The following is a 17,814-nucleotide window of genomic DNA, read 5'->3' on the forward strand; positions in this document are numbered from 1 at the left end:
GACTCAACCCACTGAAAAATAAGTTTTGAAGCCCTACTAAACAATTGTTTTCTGTTATAGTAACCACTGGCTGTTCAACATCCTTCCCTGGCTGCCAAGAGGTAGCCTCCAGCTTGCTCACACCGCAGCAGCTTTGTTAGAGACAGTGCCCTGCAAGACAGAGGGATTTCAGCTGGGTGAGGCTATTTAAATGTTTAACATGCACAAATAATGTAAAAGATACAATATTTAAGCTGTGTACTAAAAAGCCAAGGCTTTTCCTTTATTAAGACCTTAAGAAGACAGTGTGTTATGTTTGCTCATCTGTACTTTTACAGAAACAGGTGTGGAGTTATAGCTCACTGGAAATTAACAGCTCCCTCAGCATCTCTTTGCCCATCATTCCCCACTGCAAATTCAACTTCCAATGTATTAGTGTTGTTCCCAGCAGAACCTCCCTCCCCTTCAAGAGGGCCTCTGTGTTTAAACAAAGGGAACACGAACCAGCATCCCTCTTCTTCACTTCTTGCTCTAGTGGCAATGCAGCTCCATGATTCTTGCAGTTCTATGGTTATGGGAATACAATAGGGCTCCTAACTTTAACAGTGTCAGCTCCCCTTGAAGGCACCAGGTAAAAAAATATAAAAATAGATTAAAAATTTGCATGTTATTGTATATAACAGACTAACAACAAGGATACGTATCAGTATAATGGGCTATGTACAACCCTTTGCTTCTGGATGAAGTTACGTAAAGCTTCCTCCTGTCAAACATCTGGAAGGCAGATACTTCACAAGAACTCCACAGCATACTATAGAGTGATAGCCTGGCTCCTGGCAGTTCCTTGCTTGCAAGGGAGGCAAGCATGTGTTCCACGTACTCAGCACTGCCTTCTCTCATGTCAACAGCTCCAGTGAACTGGTCCAATCCATCCAGACAAAGGGGACACAAACCTTTCATCTCTCAACCCAGGGATACTTGCTGAAGAAAAGCAGACAAGTTTCACCATCTACATATGTGGAAAATAAAATGCAGCCTTTCCTCCAGGCAAGCAGGATATAACTATAGGAAGGTCCCTCAGATGCATCCTTGTTCAGTCAGTTAACTTTGCTAGTCACATGTGGCACACAGAAGTACTCAAGACCGTAGGCCCAGCAAAGGGCTACCAGCAGCCTCCCAACTTTCAGAGAACAGGGAGACTTCTACGCATCCAGAGTCAGCTGGATGAAACAACCATTTAAAAAAAAAAAAAAAATCTTCAACTTCACCTATGATATCAGATATGCAAGATTGCTGCCACATAGCAGTCTATGCTGATGCCTCACAGAGGTCAGAAGGGCATTCTCAGCTGCATTTCCTGTTCTCCTTATCATCATCAACTCCTGAATGGGCATGCAGAGAATCCTAGAGAGAAGGGGGAGGAAAAAAAAAAAGACACTTCTAGGGTGCCACTTCCCTTTTGGTCCTTGCTACAAGATGAGGATCAAAGCATCCCAAACCCTCCCTTTCACCCAGAGGGCCAGGCAGTGACATACCATCCAGATACTGCACCAGCTATTTGTTACCTCAAGAACTGCTCCATCACCTTCCCTCTCTCCTGCCCTTACTTGTTTCAGTTTGAATGGCCTTGCTCAGGAAGACGAAGGAGCATCTGAACCCCGACATCTCTGATCCTGGTTGCACAGGGCAACCTTTGATAGCACAGGTTTTTCTTTACCTGAGTTAGAAGTTGATGACTTTTCAGCTGTCTGTAGAACTGCAGCACAGAAGGATCTGCTCTCACAACTTTTGGGTCAAAATCTAGAACACGGAGACCTGCAAGGCTACGGGCTCGGGAAAGGGCTACATAAGCCTGCCCACTTTCAAAGACACGAGAGAGGGAGATTTCCACACAGTCTAAAGACATGCCCTATAAGAAACAGGGAAAAGTTTGTTACAGAACAGAAAAGAAAGCTATGCTATATCAACAGTAACCTATCCCGTGGGTCTTTCAGAGGTAGGCCTCAGTGTACAAACTTCACAGAATCGCTGAGGTTGGAAGGGACCTCTGGAGATCATCTAGTCCAACCCCCCTGCTCAAGCAGGGTCACCTAGAGCACATTGCACAGGATTGCATCCAGGCGTGTTTTGAATATCTCCAGAGAAGGAGACTCCACAACCTCTCTGGGCAACCTGTTCCAGTGCTCTGTCACCCTCACAGTCAAGAAGTTTTTCCTCATGTTCAGATGGAATTGTCTGTGTTCCAGTTTGTGTCCGTTGCCTCGCGTCCTGTCGCTCAGCACCACTGAAAAGAGTCTGGTCCCATCCTCTCGACACCCTCCCTTCAGATACTTGTACACGTTAATAAGATCTCCTCTCAGCCTTCTCTTCTCCAGGCTAAACAGGCCGAGCTCTCTCAGCCTTTCCTCATAAGAGAGATGCTCCAGTCCCCTAATCATCTTTGTAGCCCTTCGCTGGACTTGCTCCAGTAGTGCCACATCCCTCTTGTACTGGGGAGCCCAGAACTGGACGCAGTACTCCAGATGGGGCCTCACCAGGGCTGAGTAGAGGGGGAGAATCACCTCCCTTGACCTGCTGGCAACACTCTTCCTGATGCAGCCCAGGATACCATTGGCCTTCTTGGCCACAAGGGCACATTGCTGCCTCATGCTTAACTTGGTGTCCACCAGCACTCCCAGGTCCTTCTCCGCAGAGCTGCTTTCCAGCAGGTCAACCCCCAACCTGTACTGGTGCATGGGGTTATTCCTCCCCAGGTGCAGGACCCTGCACTTCCCTTTGTTGAACTTCATGAGGTTCCTCTCTGCCCACCTCTCCAGCCTGTCCAGGTCTCTCTGAATGGCAGCACAGCCCTCTGGCGTATCAGCCACTCCTCCCAGTTTTGTATCGTCAGCAAACTTGCTGAGGGTGCACTCTGTCCCTTCATCCAGGTCACTGATGAAGAAGTTGAACAAGACTGGACCCAGTACTGACCCCTGGGGGACACCGCTAGCTACAGGCCTCCAACTAGACTCTGTGCCACTGATCACAACTCTCTGAGCTCTGCCATTCAGCCAGTTCTCAATCCACCTCCACTGTCCACTCATCTAACCCACACTTCCTGAGCTTCCCTATGAGGATGTTATGGGAGACAGTGTCAAAAGCCTTGCTGAAGTCAAGGTAGACAACATCCACTGCTCTCCCCTCATCTACCCAGCCAGTCATTCCATCATAGAAGGCTATCAGATTGGTTAGGCATGATTTCCTTGATGAGAAAGGAGGTCCCTTGTGTGACTAAATAACTGATTAAAAGATGGGAATCAGTAGAAATAAGTTGGAAGTTTTCCACTATAAGTTGTTAGAAGAGTAGTGTCCCCTAACTCAGTCTCTCATCACATGGGGATCAGGGGTTTCTGCACATCCAGTGCAACAGGGGAAGAAACCCATTTTCAGTCCTCATACTTAACTGGAGGAACAGCCAGTCCCAAGCAGTCCTTAGGCAGACCATATGAGACAGTTCAGGCTAGGCCTGGCCAGCCCTGTCTGCACCAAGAGACTCCAAGAGGAAAAGGAATTTGCAACGTGGCCCGATTTAAGCAGTGGCACAGGAGCAAATCTATAGGTCTTTTACTGAGAGAAGAATTTAATCAAAGTGTACGAAGTCTTCTGAAGAGGCAAGAACCATATTACTTGCATTGAAAAGACACTACAGAAGGGAGAGTCTGGCCTAAACACAGCTGCAACTCCTGCAGCTTTCTCAGGTACACAAACCAAGCCTCAGGGTCAGTAATGCTGGTGACTAACAGGAAGAGACTGCTCTGATCAGCCCACAGTAGGAAGCAATGCTGCTTTACAGTCCAGCACTGACCATGCAGATGCCAGCACCTTTACAGGAACTCTAAGGACAAAGATGGTCCAGCAGTACTGCTGTCTACTGCAACAAGCAAACAGACAAGCATCACTAACAGGAGAAGAGATGCTGCTTTCTCCACAGCTCAAGATGCACATGCCCTAGAGTTCCCCCATGACAAGGGCCTTTTAATCTTCCCTCCCATTTTTACAAACACCACAAGCTCACCCAGATGAGGCTTATCTACAGACTTTTACACCATCATATCTGTATGAAAACACCCACCTGACTCTTGTGAATGGAAATGGCCCATGCCAGTTTTAGGGGCAACTGTTGGCGACTCAGATAAACTCCAGATGGCCCTTTGAAGACCCATCGCTCCACCTTGATGACCTGTGTGACCCCGCAGAGGAACCTCACCTTAGGCAGCCCTGTAGGAATGGGAGCAGGAAAGAGAGAGGGATGTTTTCCTGACACAAGGTGGCCAGGAAGCCAGCAGCCTAAAAACTGGCTCTTTCCCCTTCCCATGTCAATCTTTTATGAATTTTAGGGCTACATTAAAAAAAAAAACCCACACAGATGATTTATCAGTAGAGAGGCAAAAAAAAAAAACCCACACATAATGAAGGTAGGGGAACACTATCCTCTGGAAAAAGATGAAAATATCAAGATTTGCTTCAGCTAAACAGACAGCAAAAGAGAACAAGCAGGCACAACCATAGAACAAGGAAAAGCAAACACAGGACACTGTACATAGCTGCAGCTGACGCAGTGCTTGGCATTACAGCCCATGAGAACCACAAACTTCTTGCTGCAGAGACGACCTCTTCCCTGCTTTCCCTCAGATTAGTCTTAACAGCAGTAAAGACGACTAACAACAGTCAACAATAAGTCTTAATTATTAAAGAGTAAACTCACCTTTCTGTTCACTTTCAAACCCTACAACAACTCCTCGTGCCCCATTCACCAGCCCTTGTGACACATCCAGATTCTTAGCCAGCATCACCTAGAAGGAAAAAGCAGCCCCCAAGTGCACTGGCTTTACAGCCTGTTCAGCACACTTCACCTAAGCTTTTTGCCAAACAGCGCAAGTACAGCAGGCTGATGTGGCCGTGGCCCAGTAACAGAGCACAGCCTCCGATTTGACTGAAGCCTGCCCTTCTTTCCTAGGATTCCCAGCTATATCATTCTGCAGTGCTGAACACTATTCCCTTAAGCTGTTTCTGTCCACAGCCACAGCTATACATTAGCAACTCTTGGAGCTAGGGAACAGATTGCCCCTCCTGAACACCAAGCAGCTTACAACACTAAAGATCCTGGGAACAGCTGAGAAAGAGCTTCCTGAGGTAAACAGCGCTGCTGCTAAAAGCCATCCTGCAGTCTTTCACCCTGATAGCTCACAGCAAGGAGCCAGAGTACCCAGTACTGCACAGCTGGCAATCTGTGCCATGCTTACAGGTCAGGAGGGCTGCTATAGCTGGATCTGAGACTCCAGACAAGTGCACTCTGCTCCCTGGAAGCTTCTGGGCCTGGTGGAAGACATACATCAAAGTTATAGTGGCCACCACTGTCCAGGGGACATAACTGAGCTTAAATTATCTGCCTGGGTCAGGTTCCAAGCAAAAAAGAGATGAAATATAGCCTTTTGTTGCCTGGCACAGCTGTTTTATACAGCTATTAGTCTGTTCTATATTTATCTGCTATTCCTTTGTTTTTCTTATGACATTTGGTCTGCTGGTCTTTCTCCCCCCAACACACTCACCTGAGCTCCAAGCTTTAGCTCAACTCTACTACCCACAGGACACTGAGCATCAATTAATTTAACTAGCACTGGGTCACTGTCCAAAGCCTCAAAAGTGTGCACTTCTCCTATTAAGGAAAGAAAGAGATGACCAATTACAACCATTGAACATAAGCTACAAAGTATTTGCAGGAAGCTCAGCACTTATTTCTCACAGCCATTCTTCCCCGCCAGCAGAAAATTCACTGTTGCCTTTCCTCCCACCATACCTCCCAGAGCACAGCAAGGTTTGGGAATTGAAGGCCATCAGTTAGTAGTAACTGATCAGTTGCTGTTTTGAGCATACAGCCAATTGCACTTGCAGCAAACACCAGATTTCTAAAGAGGACTAAGGAAGAATCCTAGGGCCAGACAGGGAGGCAGAAATGGAAGAGACCACAACTCAGGCAGTTGCTGGTTAGAGCATGGTCTTTCTGAGATGCTAGAAAAGGAAGAAGCAGGGGCATGGAGGCATTAATGATCCACCCTACCCCACAGCAAGGTATGAACTCAGTGTATGTTACCCAAGGAGAAGAATGGGGATTTCTAAACAAAGAATTGTGTGATTTTTTCCCAGGCAGTTCCACTTCAACACCCCCAAAATCCACAGTGTGGGCTGGTGGCGCTGTGCGGACAAAGAAGCTAATTTCCTCTTCCCTGTCATTGTAGTAATTCCATTGCATCCACTCAGAGTTCAGCCCTGAAACAAGCAACTTCCCTCAAGGGATTCACCTGACAGCTGTTGCAAGCATCTCTCATTAGTTAGTTCTACATCATCCTTATGGGTGCAGAGCCGAGTGGCCAGGATCCCATCGCGCTCAGCCCTGTTAGTAGCAGTCTGCATCAGCAGTCTGGCAACCTCCTCTGTGCACCTGGTAACCAGGAAAAGGGGATTATTGCTTAAACTGACAAGGAAGGGCATTCTTGAGCAGTCTTGAGCAACAGTAGCTTACACACAGCTGATTCTAGGAAGAACCAGATTGAGCAATGGCAAGCCCCAGACCTCTCAAGAGAAGGGTGGAGAGAGATAACTACACTAAGCAGGAAAGCAGTGCAAGTGTGCCTCAGGCTCCGTACCCTGGCTATCACCAGCTCACCATCCATTGTATTTCTTAGCAGAAGTTGTGAAGATTGACTCTAGAAAGTGTCCTTGTTACCAGAGCAGCACACGTGAAGCCAGCTTACATTAGCTAAAACATTTATGGCTACTGCCCCAACTACATCCTTGGTGGGATGTAGCTGTAGCAAGACAAACAACTTGTCACTGCTCCATCAGTAGGGAGCAGGGACAAGAAAGAGCTGAGTTTCTCCTCACCTGCCTAGACGGACTGCACTGAGGAGTGAGACAAAGGTCTTGTCGGTCTGCCTCCGCACTTCAGTCAGTTCCATATTTATTTGGATGCACTTCCTCCAACTCTTTGCCTGGCAAATCATTCCCTCATTAAGAAACAGGTAGAGCTGGAACACAAGGGTGATCTGAGGGATAGTTTTGTACCTGGAAGCAGAACTTGGTTTCTTCATTAGCCTTACAGACTGGGGGCAGCTGTAAGAAGTCCCCACAGATGATTAGCTGAATTCCTCCAAAAGGGTCATCCCGCTTTCTTACTGCCCTGAAAGACAGGGAAGAGAAAAGAAGCCTTGAATGCTCTCCAGGACACAGACATAGCCTGTCAAAATACAGTAGTTAAATACCACCTGACACAGCTGAAGGTAATCATCTTTTCCTGTAGAAGGGTTCAAGTAATTAAGCAATACTACTACAGTATTTATTTTTGGGGGGGGCATCTTCATTACCCAAGATGTCATTGCCAGTCTTGGTACTTTGCTAACTGTTCCACTACTGTATATTCACTGTAATGCATTTTTACTGTTCCACATGAGGAGAAATTGGTTTACAGTGCGAGCTCCTACTCTATGAGATTCAGTCTGAAAGCACAGGGAGCCCAAGCTGAAATCCAGCTTGGGGTGGGTGTGAACACAGCAAGCTTGGTCCAGGAAGCAAGAGAGAAGAGCTGGGCATGGCACAAATGGACACGTGTTGTATATTTGGCTCTGTGGACAACACTTGACTCCAGAGATGGAAACAGCAACCAATACAGCTACAACTGGGGTGTGGGACATGATTAAAACTGATCTCAAGATATAAAGGCCTGCCCAGATGCTGGCCATAATCTTGGGCTTCCTTCCAGTCCCATGCCAGTGGTTACCTTGCATCTATTCACATAACCAGAGGAAGAAAGCAACCTGGAAACTTAGAAAAAGTAACTTCTGGTGGAGTTGCTTGACCTGACAGTTGCTCACCTCGCCACTGCCTCCAGCTTATCAAAGAATTTGCCATCCACCATGGAGATCTCATCAATAATTAAGTGCTGACAGGCCAGCCAGTGCTGACGCACTCCAGGTCTCTCAGCCAACTGAATACATTGTTCTAGTGGTGCCTTTCCAGAGCCGATCCCTGGGAGGGGAGAAGAAAGCAGCGCGTATCCCTCCTGTGCCTTTAGGAAGGGAGCGTGGTCTCAGCGCCCTGCTGCCCAGTGGCTGCAGGCTGCTCCAGGGGCAGAACGGCACTGTGCTACCTGCGAAGGCGTGGAGCGTGGTGCCGCCGACGTGGCAAGCTGCCACCCCCGTGCTGGCTGTGGCGTAGGTGCTCTTGGGCGGGAGGGAGCCCACAATCCTCTTCAGCAGGTATGACTTCCCGGTGCCTTGGGGAGAGCAGAGACGCTGCTTTCAGCGCGGCCTCCCCAGAGCGGGAGCCGCTGGGGCCTGCGCTGGACAGTCCACGAGACCAGGCTGCACAGCCCGCGAGGAAGGTGGATTAACGGCGAGGCCGCTCCGCGGTGGCGGCCCCCAACCGCTCACCTGCGCAGCCGGTGAAGAAGACGCTCTTGCCGCTCAGCACCGCGCCCAGCACCGCGTCCTGCTCCGCCGAGAGCCTCGCCGGGGGCGGCCGCGCCGCGCCGGGCACCTGCGGGGCGGGACAGGACAGGCGGGGTGAGGGAGAGGGCGAGGGCCGGGCCGGCGCCCGGGGCCGCCCGCCACCCGGGGCCACCCGCCGCCCGGGGCCGCCCGCCGCGGACTCACCTCGGCCGGGCGGCGCCCCCGCGCCCCGCCGCGGGGCAGGTCGCGCTCCTGCAGCGGGCTGATGGCGGCGAAGGCGGGCGGCGGCCGGGCCAGCAGGCGGGGGCCGCGCGGGGCGCCCCGTGGGCCGGCGGCCAGCTTGAGGCGCAGCAGGCGGAGGAAGGGGCGCAGCGCGGCGGGCGGGCAGTTGGAGAGCAGCAGCTGGGCGCCGCCGGGGCCCAGCCGCACCGCGGCCCGGCCCTCGCCCGCGAAGCGCGTGAAGAGCCGCGCGGCGCCGCCACCCAGCGCGAAGCTCAGCGGCGCCGCCGCCGCAGCCCCGCTGCCGCCGCCGATCACCCGCAGCACCGGCTCCCGCAGCTCGTTGCGGCCCAGCACCACCAGCGCATCCCGCAGCACGCGGCGCCGCGGCGCCTGCGCGCCCGGCAGCGGCTGCTCCACGACCACGGTGCAGCGCAGCTCCGCGCCCTCCATGGCCGCCCCGGCCGCGCCGTGCTCCGCTCCCCACTGGGCACCGGCGATTCAAACCGGCCGGCCGCGGGCGCGGCCAATCAGCGCTCGTGGGGCTTTAACTCGGCGGCCAATAGGAGGCGAGGGGAGAAACGGCCCGCGGCGGGGCGGGGCGAAGCGTCGGTGCGGCCAGTCAGCGGCCTCGCCCCGCCCCACGTGAGGCGTTGCCGGGACACGGGACGCCGCCCGGCGCCATGGCCGCCCTCCGCGGGGAGAAGGAGCCGCCGGACGCGGTGCACCAGAACCAGATTTTCCGCGAGCGGGTGCGGCGGGAGCTGCAGAGCCAGCGGCTGCACACGGAGTACAGCGTGAACCCGCTCCGGCCGGGTGAGCCGGCCTCGCGGGCGGGGAGGGGCGGCCCCCAACCGGGCGGGAGCCGAGACCCTCCTCCACCCCGCGCCGGGTGTGTGTGGGGGGGAGGGGAACCTCGCGCTGCCGCTGTCGCTGCCCCCCTCGGGCCTCGGGCGGGGTGGGCATAAACGAGCGGCACCCAGGAACGCCCTCAGAGGCCTGGAAAGAGCAGCTGGGAGGCTTTTTCCCCCCTCGGAAACCGGTCTGCACACTTCCAGGCAGAAGGGAGACAAGACCAACTTGCCCAAATCAGACAGGGCCTTAACAAACTCTGTAGAAGTGAGGCAACTGTTTAGGGTGTGGGATCCAAGGACCCTGAGCAAAGAAAAAAAAAACCCCACAGAGAGCCCAAACACAAAGTTTCTTCAGCTCCAGGCTGATTTCCACCTGCCAGTCCACAGTCATAGAACAGCATAATCTGCATTGACATGGAAGGGTAATGTGAGTAAATTCACTCACGTCTAGCTTTTACTGTAAAACAAAAACAAATCAAAGAAAAAAGTTCCCTGAATCCTGGCAGTCTGCAGGCCACCACTTGGGGTTGTGTGTCGGGCGGGGAGGGGGTCACAGGGAATGAAACTGCTCTAGAGAACACAGACAGCATCTAGAAGGACCTTTAGGGTGCTTAACTCCCTTTGGTTCCTAGAAAGTTAGCATTAGCCAGCACTCTTCTCTGACTTATTTTCTTTCAACCACATGCTGTTTTTCCTTAACAACTTAAGTGAAATAGTTGGGCCCAAGCTGGGGAATAACCAGAAAAAAAACATTTGCAATGATACATATCCTTTACCAAGTTGTGATACTAATTACACATTAAAGCTGTTCACCTCCATTATTTTTCTCCAGTTCACATGATCGCCAGGAAGCCTATGTCTTGGCATGACAATATAGAAGAGCCTGCAGATGGTAAGAAACTTCTGAACAGCTTGTGATAATTAAATAAGAAAATGACCAATAATTAAGATTAAAACATTCTAGCTAATCTCAAAGATGACATACATGGAAACACCACTGTGACAGTAGAAGCAAGTTAAACACATTCATGATTTTTATTAAATATAAGACATTTCTTCCATTTTAAGGTCCTGCCCATTACTTTTAATTATCAGTACAAGCCTGCATTCATGTGATTTTCTTTTTATTATTAACCTTATAATTTTGCTTGAGAACATAAACTTCATTCAGGGGAAAAAAATCTAGAAACATTTTAGACATACATGGTGCCTGTCATTGCAGATTCTACCTAGCAACTGCATATGACAAACACTGCTGAAATAGCTGTTAAGTCTTGCTTTAGCACACCAATAACAGGAATTCTTCTGGCAACCACTCCCTTATTTCTTATAGGCTAACTTTGTCTAAAAACATGATGGATGGTTAAAGCTGGCCTGCTGTAGTCAAGGTCTAGGAGAAAAACAGAGAGGGAGCAGGTCTCAGGCAACTGAGAAAGATGACAGCTAATGTGGAGGTCTGGTTGCATTAGATATGGCATAAGAAGAATAGACATTACAATGTAGTAGACAAGGAGGACAGAATTAACAAGACAGCATAGAAAGACAAATTTTGAAACTTTGTCAGGATAAATTTGAGTAGAAATGTCACCCTGCATTCTCATAGAAGATCACTCACAGAAGCACAGGAGTTGCCCTTGTCCTCCTTGCTATCACTTGGGCAGGGTTAGAATCTCTCTTACATGCATCCACACGATTGGTTTGTCCTTTGTTAGTTTTTAAATATACTTTCTTTCATTCGTGTCTGTCTCTCTTAAACCAACAGCCAAGTTCCTGAATCTTATTCACCATGCAGCACTGGAGCCAACAAAGAAATACTCAGAGCCACAAACTGAAAGCCAGGAAATTGGCTGGAACACAACACCTTTGGTGAGTAGGGTGCTTAAGGATCCAACTCTCTGCATGATTCAGAGTGGTTCAGCCCATCATATTAAAGGATATTTGTGCCAGAAAACAACTTGTGACAAAGATGGAAAACAGGAATGACTAGGAAAGAGCAGAACTGTTTATGGACAACAAGCTTTTAAAGTTTAGACTTTGAGGACTCTCACACTTGCATAGGCTTTGAACACAAAAACAGCAGACTCTCCCCCAGCCCTCCCCACCCCAAACCTGCATGCAAAATACCTACAGTGACAGTCAACCCAAGCATATATCCAAATGCCATGTGTTCCCACTTGTTTATGAAATTATCCAGCCAAGAGAAATAGTGAGCAATATGAAGTGTCATACATAAGTACTGTCAGAAGTGTGCGACTGTATTGTATCTTTCAGATGAATTGAAAGTAGAACTAGAAATTTAACAGTCAGCTAAGTACACCCCAGGCAAAATATACCAATAAGGATTCACTTGCGGAAGAGGGAATAATCAGGGGGAAAAGGGATCTTATTAACAAGCTGAAATGTTGGTCATATCTGACAAACAAATAGCTATGCCCATGACTGATTTTATAGATAGTTTAGTGTTTCCAGGAAGGCAAAAGAGGGCCTGATTAATTTGGGCCTGTTATGAAGAAAACTGTAAATAAGATTAATCTTTCACAACTTTTCATATTAGACTTCAGGTAAACTAGTTACTGTTGACAAGCCTAGAGCCAGGCAGCCCAGCCCAGCTTTAAGCCTTTAGACACTGGTTGTTGGATTTGCCAGGCAGGAAAGAAGCAACTAAAACAGAGTGCAGGAAACTGAGTTATACTTTAGAAGTCAGGATTCATGATACTGTTTAAGACAATTGCTTTTAAAGTGAATTTTTCAGAAATGTTGTTTCCTTTTTCACCAAGTCCCACTCTAATGAAACAGCAAACAGTGTATTCTAAAATTAGTAGTACCTTACTCCTTAGTCATTTGGGCATTTCTTAGCAGCAGTGAACACCATACATTATTCTTCTCAAGAGAGAATACTACTACTACTGATAGTAAAAGCACATGACTGCTCATGTTACAATAATTTTTTTTCCCCCCAGATTCATGTGGACCGCACTGACTGCAGACTGTACTTCCCACGCCGGAGCACTGAGATCACTAGATACATGGCTGCCTTTTGGCGCCTGAAGGAGCAGTCTGAGAACCTGCAATAGTGTGGCAAAGGCACACAACTTAGATGGAAACAGTTAATGACATCTCTCTAATGGGTTAGTCTCTGCTTGTTATTAAGTGATTGTGGTAGGTTTCTGGCAAGAGAAGATGATGAGAAAAGTGAGGAGAGAATCCCAGTCTGGCCAAATTTGCAGCCTGACAACAGTTATAGAAATAAACCTGTTTGTAAGACTGCTCCTTTTGTCTCACTGTTGTTTCCAAAACCATCTACACAAAGAGACTAAAAAAAGCTTTAAGTCTGAAACTTGTCAAGGAGCTATTTCAACGTCAGCAACATAACCCAGAACTCAAGTGCAGCAAGTACAAGTCAACAGTAGCTGTGGAAAAAGCTGTTGGACTGAAGAGAACAGATTTCAGCCACTGTTCACAACATAAACATGGATTAGGCATAGAAGGAGTTCTGTGCAAACTATTTAATGAATTCACACGCACCAAAGGTGTACGTTGAAAACAATCTTCCAGGAAACACAGAATAAGAAGTTAGTGATAAGGCACTAGTTTTCACTGACTTTCTTCATGCCACATGGAAGCATCCAGCTTGCTCTGCAGTTAGATGCTTGAAGACAGCAGAAACATTTTACAACACAGAGACATTGGAACCCCACTGGGGAGCACAGTCCATTTAGCGTGCTCGGCTCTTCATTTTCTGCCTTGCTCTCTTTCCAGGTCTCTTCTGCAAAAAGAAAATAGATTCAGTTTGTTTCATGCCCCCAAACTTTCTTCTAGCTCTATAGTATGGGAAAGATACCAAGGAGAGGATATTTGTCAGTCTCTCTGGAGAGGGAGGTTTTGGGACACAGGTAGCAACAAACAGTACCCGCTCACTCCTCTGCTCATTTCCTTGCTCACACACCGAACCACCATCTTCAAAACTGTCTGTCACTGAATTATGCTCAGTTCCCAAAGACAAACATTCTCACTGCCTGGAGGCACCGCAATGCACTCAGGTTGCCTTACCAGAGCAGGGCTGGCTTCCCAGCCAACTGCGATCATGTGCATGCAACATTTTACTTACATTGAGGGCTTTTTTCCCTGCTTTTCCTGGGCCTTTGTTGTGAGCCACTTTTGCCTGAAAGCTGGATACATCGTTAAAACTCTCCTTTGTGTTCCACTTTGAGCCCTTCTTCTTCCCACCAAATCCGAACTTCTGATTCTTGTATCGTCGTTTGGCATTTGGTCTGAAAAAACAATCCAATAGGAAGCTCCCAAGAAGGCACACGTATCTGCTGATAGACTCCCTTCAGCTAGCATAAACCTTTCCCCTCTTACTGAAGAGAGAGAAATTAGCATATTTTCGTCTCCTCTCCATTCTGTCCACAATTCTCCTCTAGAGAGAGAGAGAGAAAGCTACCCGGGACTTACTGTTAAGGAACACTGATTAAAACAGCTTTCATTGTTCCACAAAACAATCTCTGACAAGACTGGAAAAATCACAGACTCTGCCCTTAGTATCTTTCTTTCCTAATCTCACCCTCTCTTTATCCGTTGACTTCCGCTGCTTTTCTTGTTCCCCTGAGATGAAGTCTGCTCTTCATCTAGGAAATCCAGCTTGTCAGAGAGACCTGCAAGAGCAAAGACAAAACAGTTGTCTGCTGCCACCACAGAACATAAGAATTTTCAGTCTAAGCAAGTAATAGTAACAAGTCACCCTCACTGGAGGGCAGCTAGTTGGGAGGATTTTTGTTGCCACTGGTGTGTTACTCTGAACAGCAGCAGCCTTTCAAGCTCACTGCCCACCACTACAGATTGACACCACACATCACAGTGTCTTACATTTCTCACACATCACTGTTCTTCCAATTACATATTTGCTCTCTTAAACGTTAGCTTTACCTTTCTGATATTTCTTGACTGCATTCAACATTGATTTTTTCTCCTTTTGTCTCTTCTGCAGAATCTCTGTTTGCACCTGAGATCAAAGACAGAGCATTAGTGTCGTTCCTTCTAGTACCCAAGGCTTTTCTTAGGTATCCCATCTTTTGTTCTCTCTCCCTTCAAAGCAGCGAGATAAAAGACTAAACAGATTCCATATATTTTAGCCTGTCTTGTGTGGTCTCAATTTCTAAGTTCCCCACTCAGGCTCTAGATTCTTGTTATAGGTGGGTCACTTCTCTAGCTCTGCCTCACCTTCTTGCCATATTTTCTCAGTGCGCGGAGCTGTTTTGCTTTCTCAGACTTCTCCATTGCTTCTTGTTTACTCTTAAGCTTCTGTCGAATCTTAGGGGTTAGGGGTTTAATAAAAAAACAAAATGAGTCAGTAATGTAAAGAAAAATATGAGTACTTTATGAGGACTGTGCAGCCCTCTTGTTACAAAACTACTACCAAATCCCACTTACTACCCATGATAGATTAATTCAATAACAAACTGTTTAAAATCACTAAGAATCAAAAGACACTGAGTATAAATGAAGAGTGATACTTAAATGGGGAAAAAAGATCACATGTTAATGCCACAGTTGACCGCAAATCTCAGGGCAAAGAGCACAAACACAGCTGACTTTACAAGCACTTTCACATACATCAAGAAAAAGTTTCTCTATCTTTAAAATTAGTTACACTTAGGAGAAACTATAAATCACACTTCTACCTTATGTTTCAGCCTGTTATGGAAATTCTCACATTCCAAAGGAATACTTAAACAAGAAGAAATGTCTTACCACAAATAAAATTCCCAACAAAAACGCTGTCACAGGCCTTTGCCACAGAAATGAAGGTAACTATTAACTGAACACAATCAAATCTCAAAGTTAGTACCTAACAGAAGCTAAAACTGACCTGTAACACGGAGAAGAATGCTATCATTTAAACCATGTACCTTCTGCATCTGTTGGTCAGATTTGGCCATCTCTGCAAAGTAATCATCTGGCCTTCTAGTAGGAACCTGTAGCTTACGCAGCCTTGGTAGGGCTTCCAGGACCGCAGCCTGAGCCTGTCGGTAACTAGAGAGACAACACAACACCAGCTGAATGTCACTGGGTATCAAGCATATCTCATGACTGTGACAGAAATTCTGATCATATGAGCTAGCTGATACTAGATAAATTTTTGTTACATTCCAGACTTAAGTCAATACTCTGTACCCTACAGCATTAAGCACTAATACTAAAAGCAATTTAGGTGCCAGTACAGTATTAACACTGATATCTTGCACTTTTACTTTATCCAGTTTTCAATTACAAATTTTACACACTGTATTGTATAAGGCGAGGAAAAAAAAAAAGAAAAAAAAAAGAGAATTGTTGGAACACCGAAACACACCCATGCAGAAAAATCCATATTCATAGTGTTGCAATACAGAAACTTTTTAAAGAAAATTTCCAGCAAATGATGAAAGTGTGCTGCAAGGAGGGAAATAATTTCCCATCACAAGACAAATGAAATATAAAAGCATCGGTTTGTAGTTATTTTGCCAAAAATTCAGCACCATCAAATGTAAAATACTTGTATAACCTACAGTGTTTCTGGATGCACATTTTAGTATCCTTGAAATAAAGTTATCTTGAACAATATTGTTTTATTGGTTGCTCAAGAATTCCTATAACAAACAACTGCAGCTCTAATCCAAGACCACCGAGCAGGTTAAAAAACACTCTAGAAATCTATTATAGGGTATTGTACCGCTGCCCACCATTGAAATAGACTGGCAGTCTTCAAGGAAACAGTAGCCTAATTATTTAATATCACATGACTATTTAATATTAATGAAGTAGTCTTCCAGTTAAATTTTGTCAAGATAAAAAATATTTGAGCATAAACTACTTTAAGTAGCCTTTTTGGTTACAAACTAGCATTCTTACTTGTAACTGATACAGTAAAGCTGAACTGCTGAAAGAAAAAGAGGTGAGATTTCAAGCTTTGGTGTTTCACTCAGTTTGTCACACATACAAGGCAAGAGCGCTACAAAACATGCCATGTCACACACGCAGACAACATGGAGCAAAAGTGACACGATACAAGTGACAGCCGGTTTGGCATTCTGCGGGATACTGTGAAACATGACGGTGAAGCGATACCAGAATCGTGCATAGGCAAGGGACTCCAAGCTTGCAGCAGTATGCTGAAGCCCTACAAGAAATCTCTTTTTTACACTTACAAGCTCATCTCTCTCTGGAAGTCATTCTCAGGGTCAACAGCATCTTTGTCAGAAGTGTTGTGTGAGACTGGATCCCTGATGTCTGTTACCGGACCCAAAGTCACATCTAGCCTTTCCACCCAAGCTAGCTGTCGCTTGAATTCAGAGAGACACTGCTTCAAACCATCCTACAAAAGGGAAGCACCACTCTCAACATCATGGCACAAAACAAGCTTTTCAAGGTTGGCACAGATGAATGTCCAGGCCACAGAATGGGCTAATGCTCAAAAGCAGCTGGGTTGTACCCCAAATTATCGCAGCAATGCTGGTTGGAAGGAAGTCCAGGGACTATATAGTCCAACTCCCCCTTGAAGTAGGACCAAAGCCAACAGCGGACAGAGTCAACCTCGGCTTTATCCAGCCAAGTCTTGAAGGCCCCCAAGGATGGAGATCACAATGCTCCCCAGTAATTCTTTGAAGCGCTGCACCATCCCCAGGTGCGGAGTTTTGCCCTAACACCCCGCCTGAGCTTCCCAAGCCGCAGGGTACGACCTCCATCCCTCCCGCGCGCCCTGCCGCAAGCAAGGGGAATTTGGCTCCGTCGACTCCGTAGCTCTCCTTGGTGTAACTGCGGCTGCCGCCAGCTCGCCCCGCTCTGCCCCCCCGCCGCGGTGCGCCCAACACCGCAGCGCCGGGGCCGCTCGCCCCGCACCCGGCCCCCGGCCCCCGGGGGAAGCAGGCCCCGGCCCGGCCCGGCCCATCTCAGCGCGCCCCCCCCACCGCCCCGCCGCAGGCCCCGGGCCGCTCACCACGTCGTTGGGCGGCCGCGGCCGCCCCTCCAGCACCACGTTGAGCCCCGGCTTCAGCGCGCCCCTCGAGAACGCCTCCTGCAGCTGCGGGGAGGAGAGCGGTCAGGCCGCGCCGCCGCCGCCGCGCCCCAGCCGGCGCCGCCGCGCCGCCCGCCCCCGCCCGCCGATCACCTCCGCGTCCGAGAGGGCCGAGTCCTCCGCGGCAGAGTCCGCGGCGGAGTCCGAGAGGGAGCCGCGCCGCGCCATGCTGCCGCCGGGAGCCCCGCGCCCCGCGCACCACGCGGAGCCGCCGCCGCTTCCGGCC

General features: G+C 48.3%; 3 protein-coding genes across 5 annotated transcripts; 1 reads left to right on the top strand and 2 right to left on the bottom strand.

The window, feature by feature from the left end:
- Positions 1-239: 239 nt before the first annotated feature.
- PIF1 (PIF1 5'-to-3' DNA helicase) lies at positions 240-9,160 on the bottom strand. 2 transcript variants are annotated; one of them, XM_067300466.1, is made up of 12 exons: positions 8,667-9,160; positions 8,445-8,550; positions 8,162-8,287; positions 7,887-8,040; positions 7,081-7,195; positions 6,901-7,007; positions 6,318-6,457; positions 5,568-5,674; positions 4,724-4,811; positions 4,091-4,236; positions 1,697-1,888; positions 240-1,383 (listed from the first exon to the last, which is right to left on the bottom strand). In XM_067300466.1, exons 1-12 carry the CDS (start codon positions 9,132-9,134, stop codon positions 1,324-1,326), a joined length of 1,809 nt encoding a protein of 602 aa, XP_067156567.1. In that variant the 5' UTR covers positions 9,135-9,160; the 3' UTR covers positions 240-1,323. The 2 variants fall into 2 exon arrangements, with proteins under 2 accessions (XP_067156567.1, XP_067156568.1); XM_067300467.1 differs by lacking the exons at positions 4,091-4,236; positions 4,724-4,811.
- Positions 9,161-9,297: 137 nt separating this feature from the next.
- Positions 9,298-12,805, top strand: CFAP144 (cilia and flagella associated protein 144). Of its 2 annotated transcripts, XM_013960932.2 has the most exons (4): positions 9,322-9,497; positions 10,368-10,427; positions 11,298-11,401; positions 12,496-12,805. In XM_013960932.2, the coding sequence occupies exons 1-4, from the start codon at positions 9,365-9,367 to the stop codon at positions 12,607-12,609; spliced, it is 411 nt and encodes a 136-aa protein (XP_013816386.2). In that variant the 5' UTR covers positions 9,322-9,364; the 3' UTR covers positions 12,610-12,805. The 2 variants fall into 2 exon arrangements, with proteins under 2 accessions (XP_067157146.1, XP_013816386.2); XM_067301045.1 differs by lacking the exon at positions 12,496-12,805 and having other exon boundaries at positions 9,298-9,497; positions 11,298-12,489.
- Positions 12,806-13,023: 218 nt separating this feature from the next.
- Positions 13,024-17,813, bottom strand: EBNA1BP2 (EBNA1 binding protein 2). Its single transcript, XM_067301044.1, has 9 exons — positions 17,682-17,813; positions 17,511-17,594; positions 16,723-16,889; positions 15,445-15,568; positions 14,756-14,845; positions 14,462-14,537; positions 14,100-14,190; positions 13,644-13,806; positions 13,024-13,301 (listed from the first exon to the last, which is right to left on the bottom strand). Exons 1-9 carry the CDS (start codon positions 17,754-17,756, stop codon positions 13,251-13,253), a joined length of 921 nt encoding a protein of 306 aa, XP_067157145.1. The 5' UTR covers positions 17,757-17,813; the 3' UTR covers positions 13,024-13,250.
- Between the last annotated feature and the right edge of the window lies 1 nt (position 17,814).

This window comes from Apteryx mantelli, chromosome 8, assembly GCF_036417845.1.
Source record: "Apteryx mantelli isolate bAptMan1 chromosome 8, bAptMan1.hap1, whole genome shotgun sequence".
Lineage (NCBI taxonomy): Eukaryota > Metazoa > Chordata > Aves > Apterygiformes > Apterygidae > Apteryx > Apteryx mantelli.

Coding starts and splice junctions, on each gene's coding strand:
- CFAP144 (XM_067301045.1), top strand. CDS start 9,365: ATGGCCGCCCTCCGCGGGGAGAAGGAGCCGCCGGACGCGGTGCACCAG. Junction 9,498..10,367: donor CGTGAACCCGCTCCGGCCGG/GTGAGCCGGCCT, acceptor ATTTTTCTCCAG/TTCACATGATCGCCAGGAAG. Junction 10,428..11,297: donor TATAGAAGAGCCTGCAGATG/GTAAGAAACTTC, acceptor TTAAACCAACAG/CCAAGTTCCTGAATCTTATT.
- PIF1 (XM_067300466.1), bottom strand. CDS start 9,134: ATGGAGGGCGCGGAGCTGCGCTGCACCGTGGTCGTGGAGCAGCCGCTG. Junction 8,041..8,161: donor CACGCTCCACGCCTTCGCAG/GTAGCACAGTGC, acceptor CTCCCCTCCCAG/GGATCGGCTCTGGAAAGGCA. Junction 1,384..1,696: donor GTCATCAACTTCTAACTCAG/GTAAAGAAAAAC, acceptor CCTTCTCTCTAG/GATTCTCTGCATGCCCATTC.
- EBNA1BP2 (XM_067301044.1), bottom strand. CDS start 17,756: ATGGCGCGGCGCGGCTCCCTCTCGGACTCCGCCGCGGACTCTGCCGCG. Junction 14,846..15,444: donor CTGACCAACAGATGCAGAAG/GTACATGGTTTA, acceptor CTAACCCCTAAG/ATTCGACAGAAGCTTAAGAG. Junction 14,538..14,755: donor TGAGAAAATATGGCAAGAAG/GTGAGGCAGAGC, acceptor CTTTGATCTCAG/GTGCAAACAGAGATTCTGCA.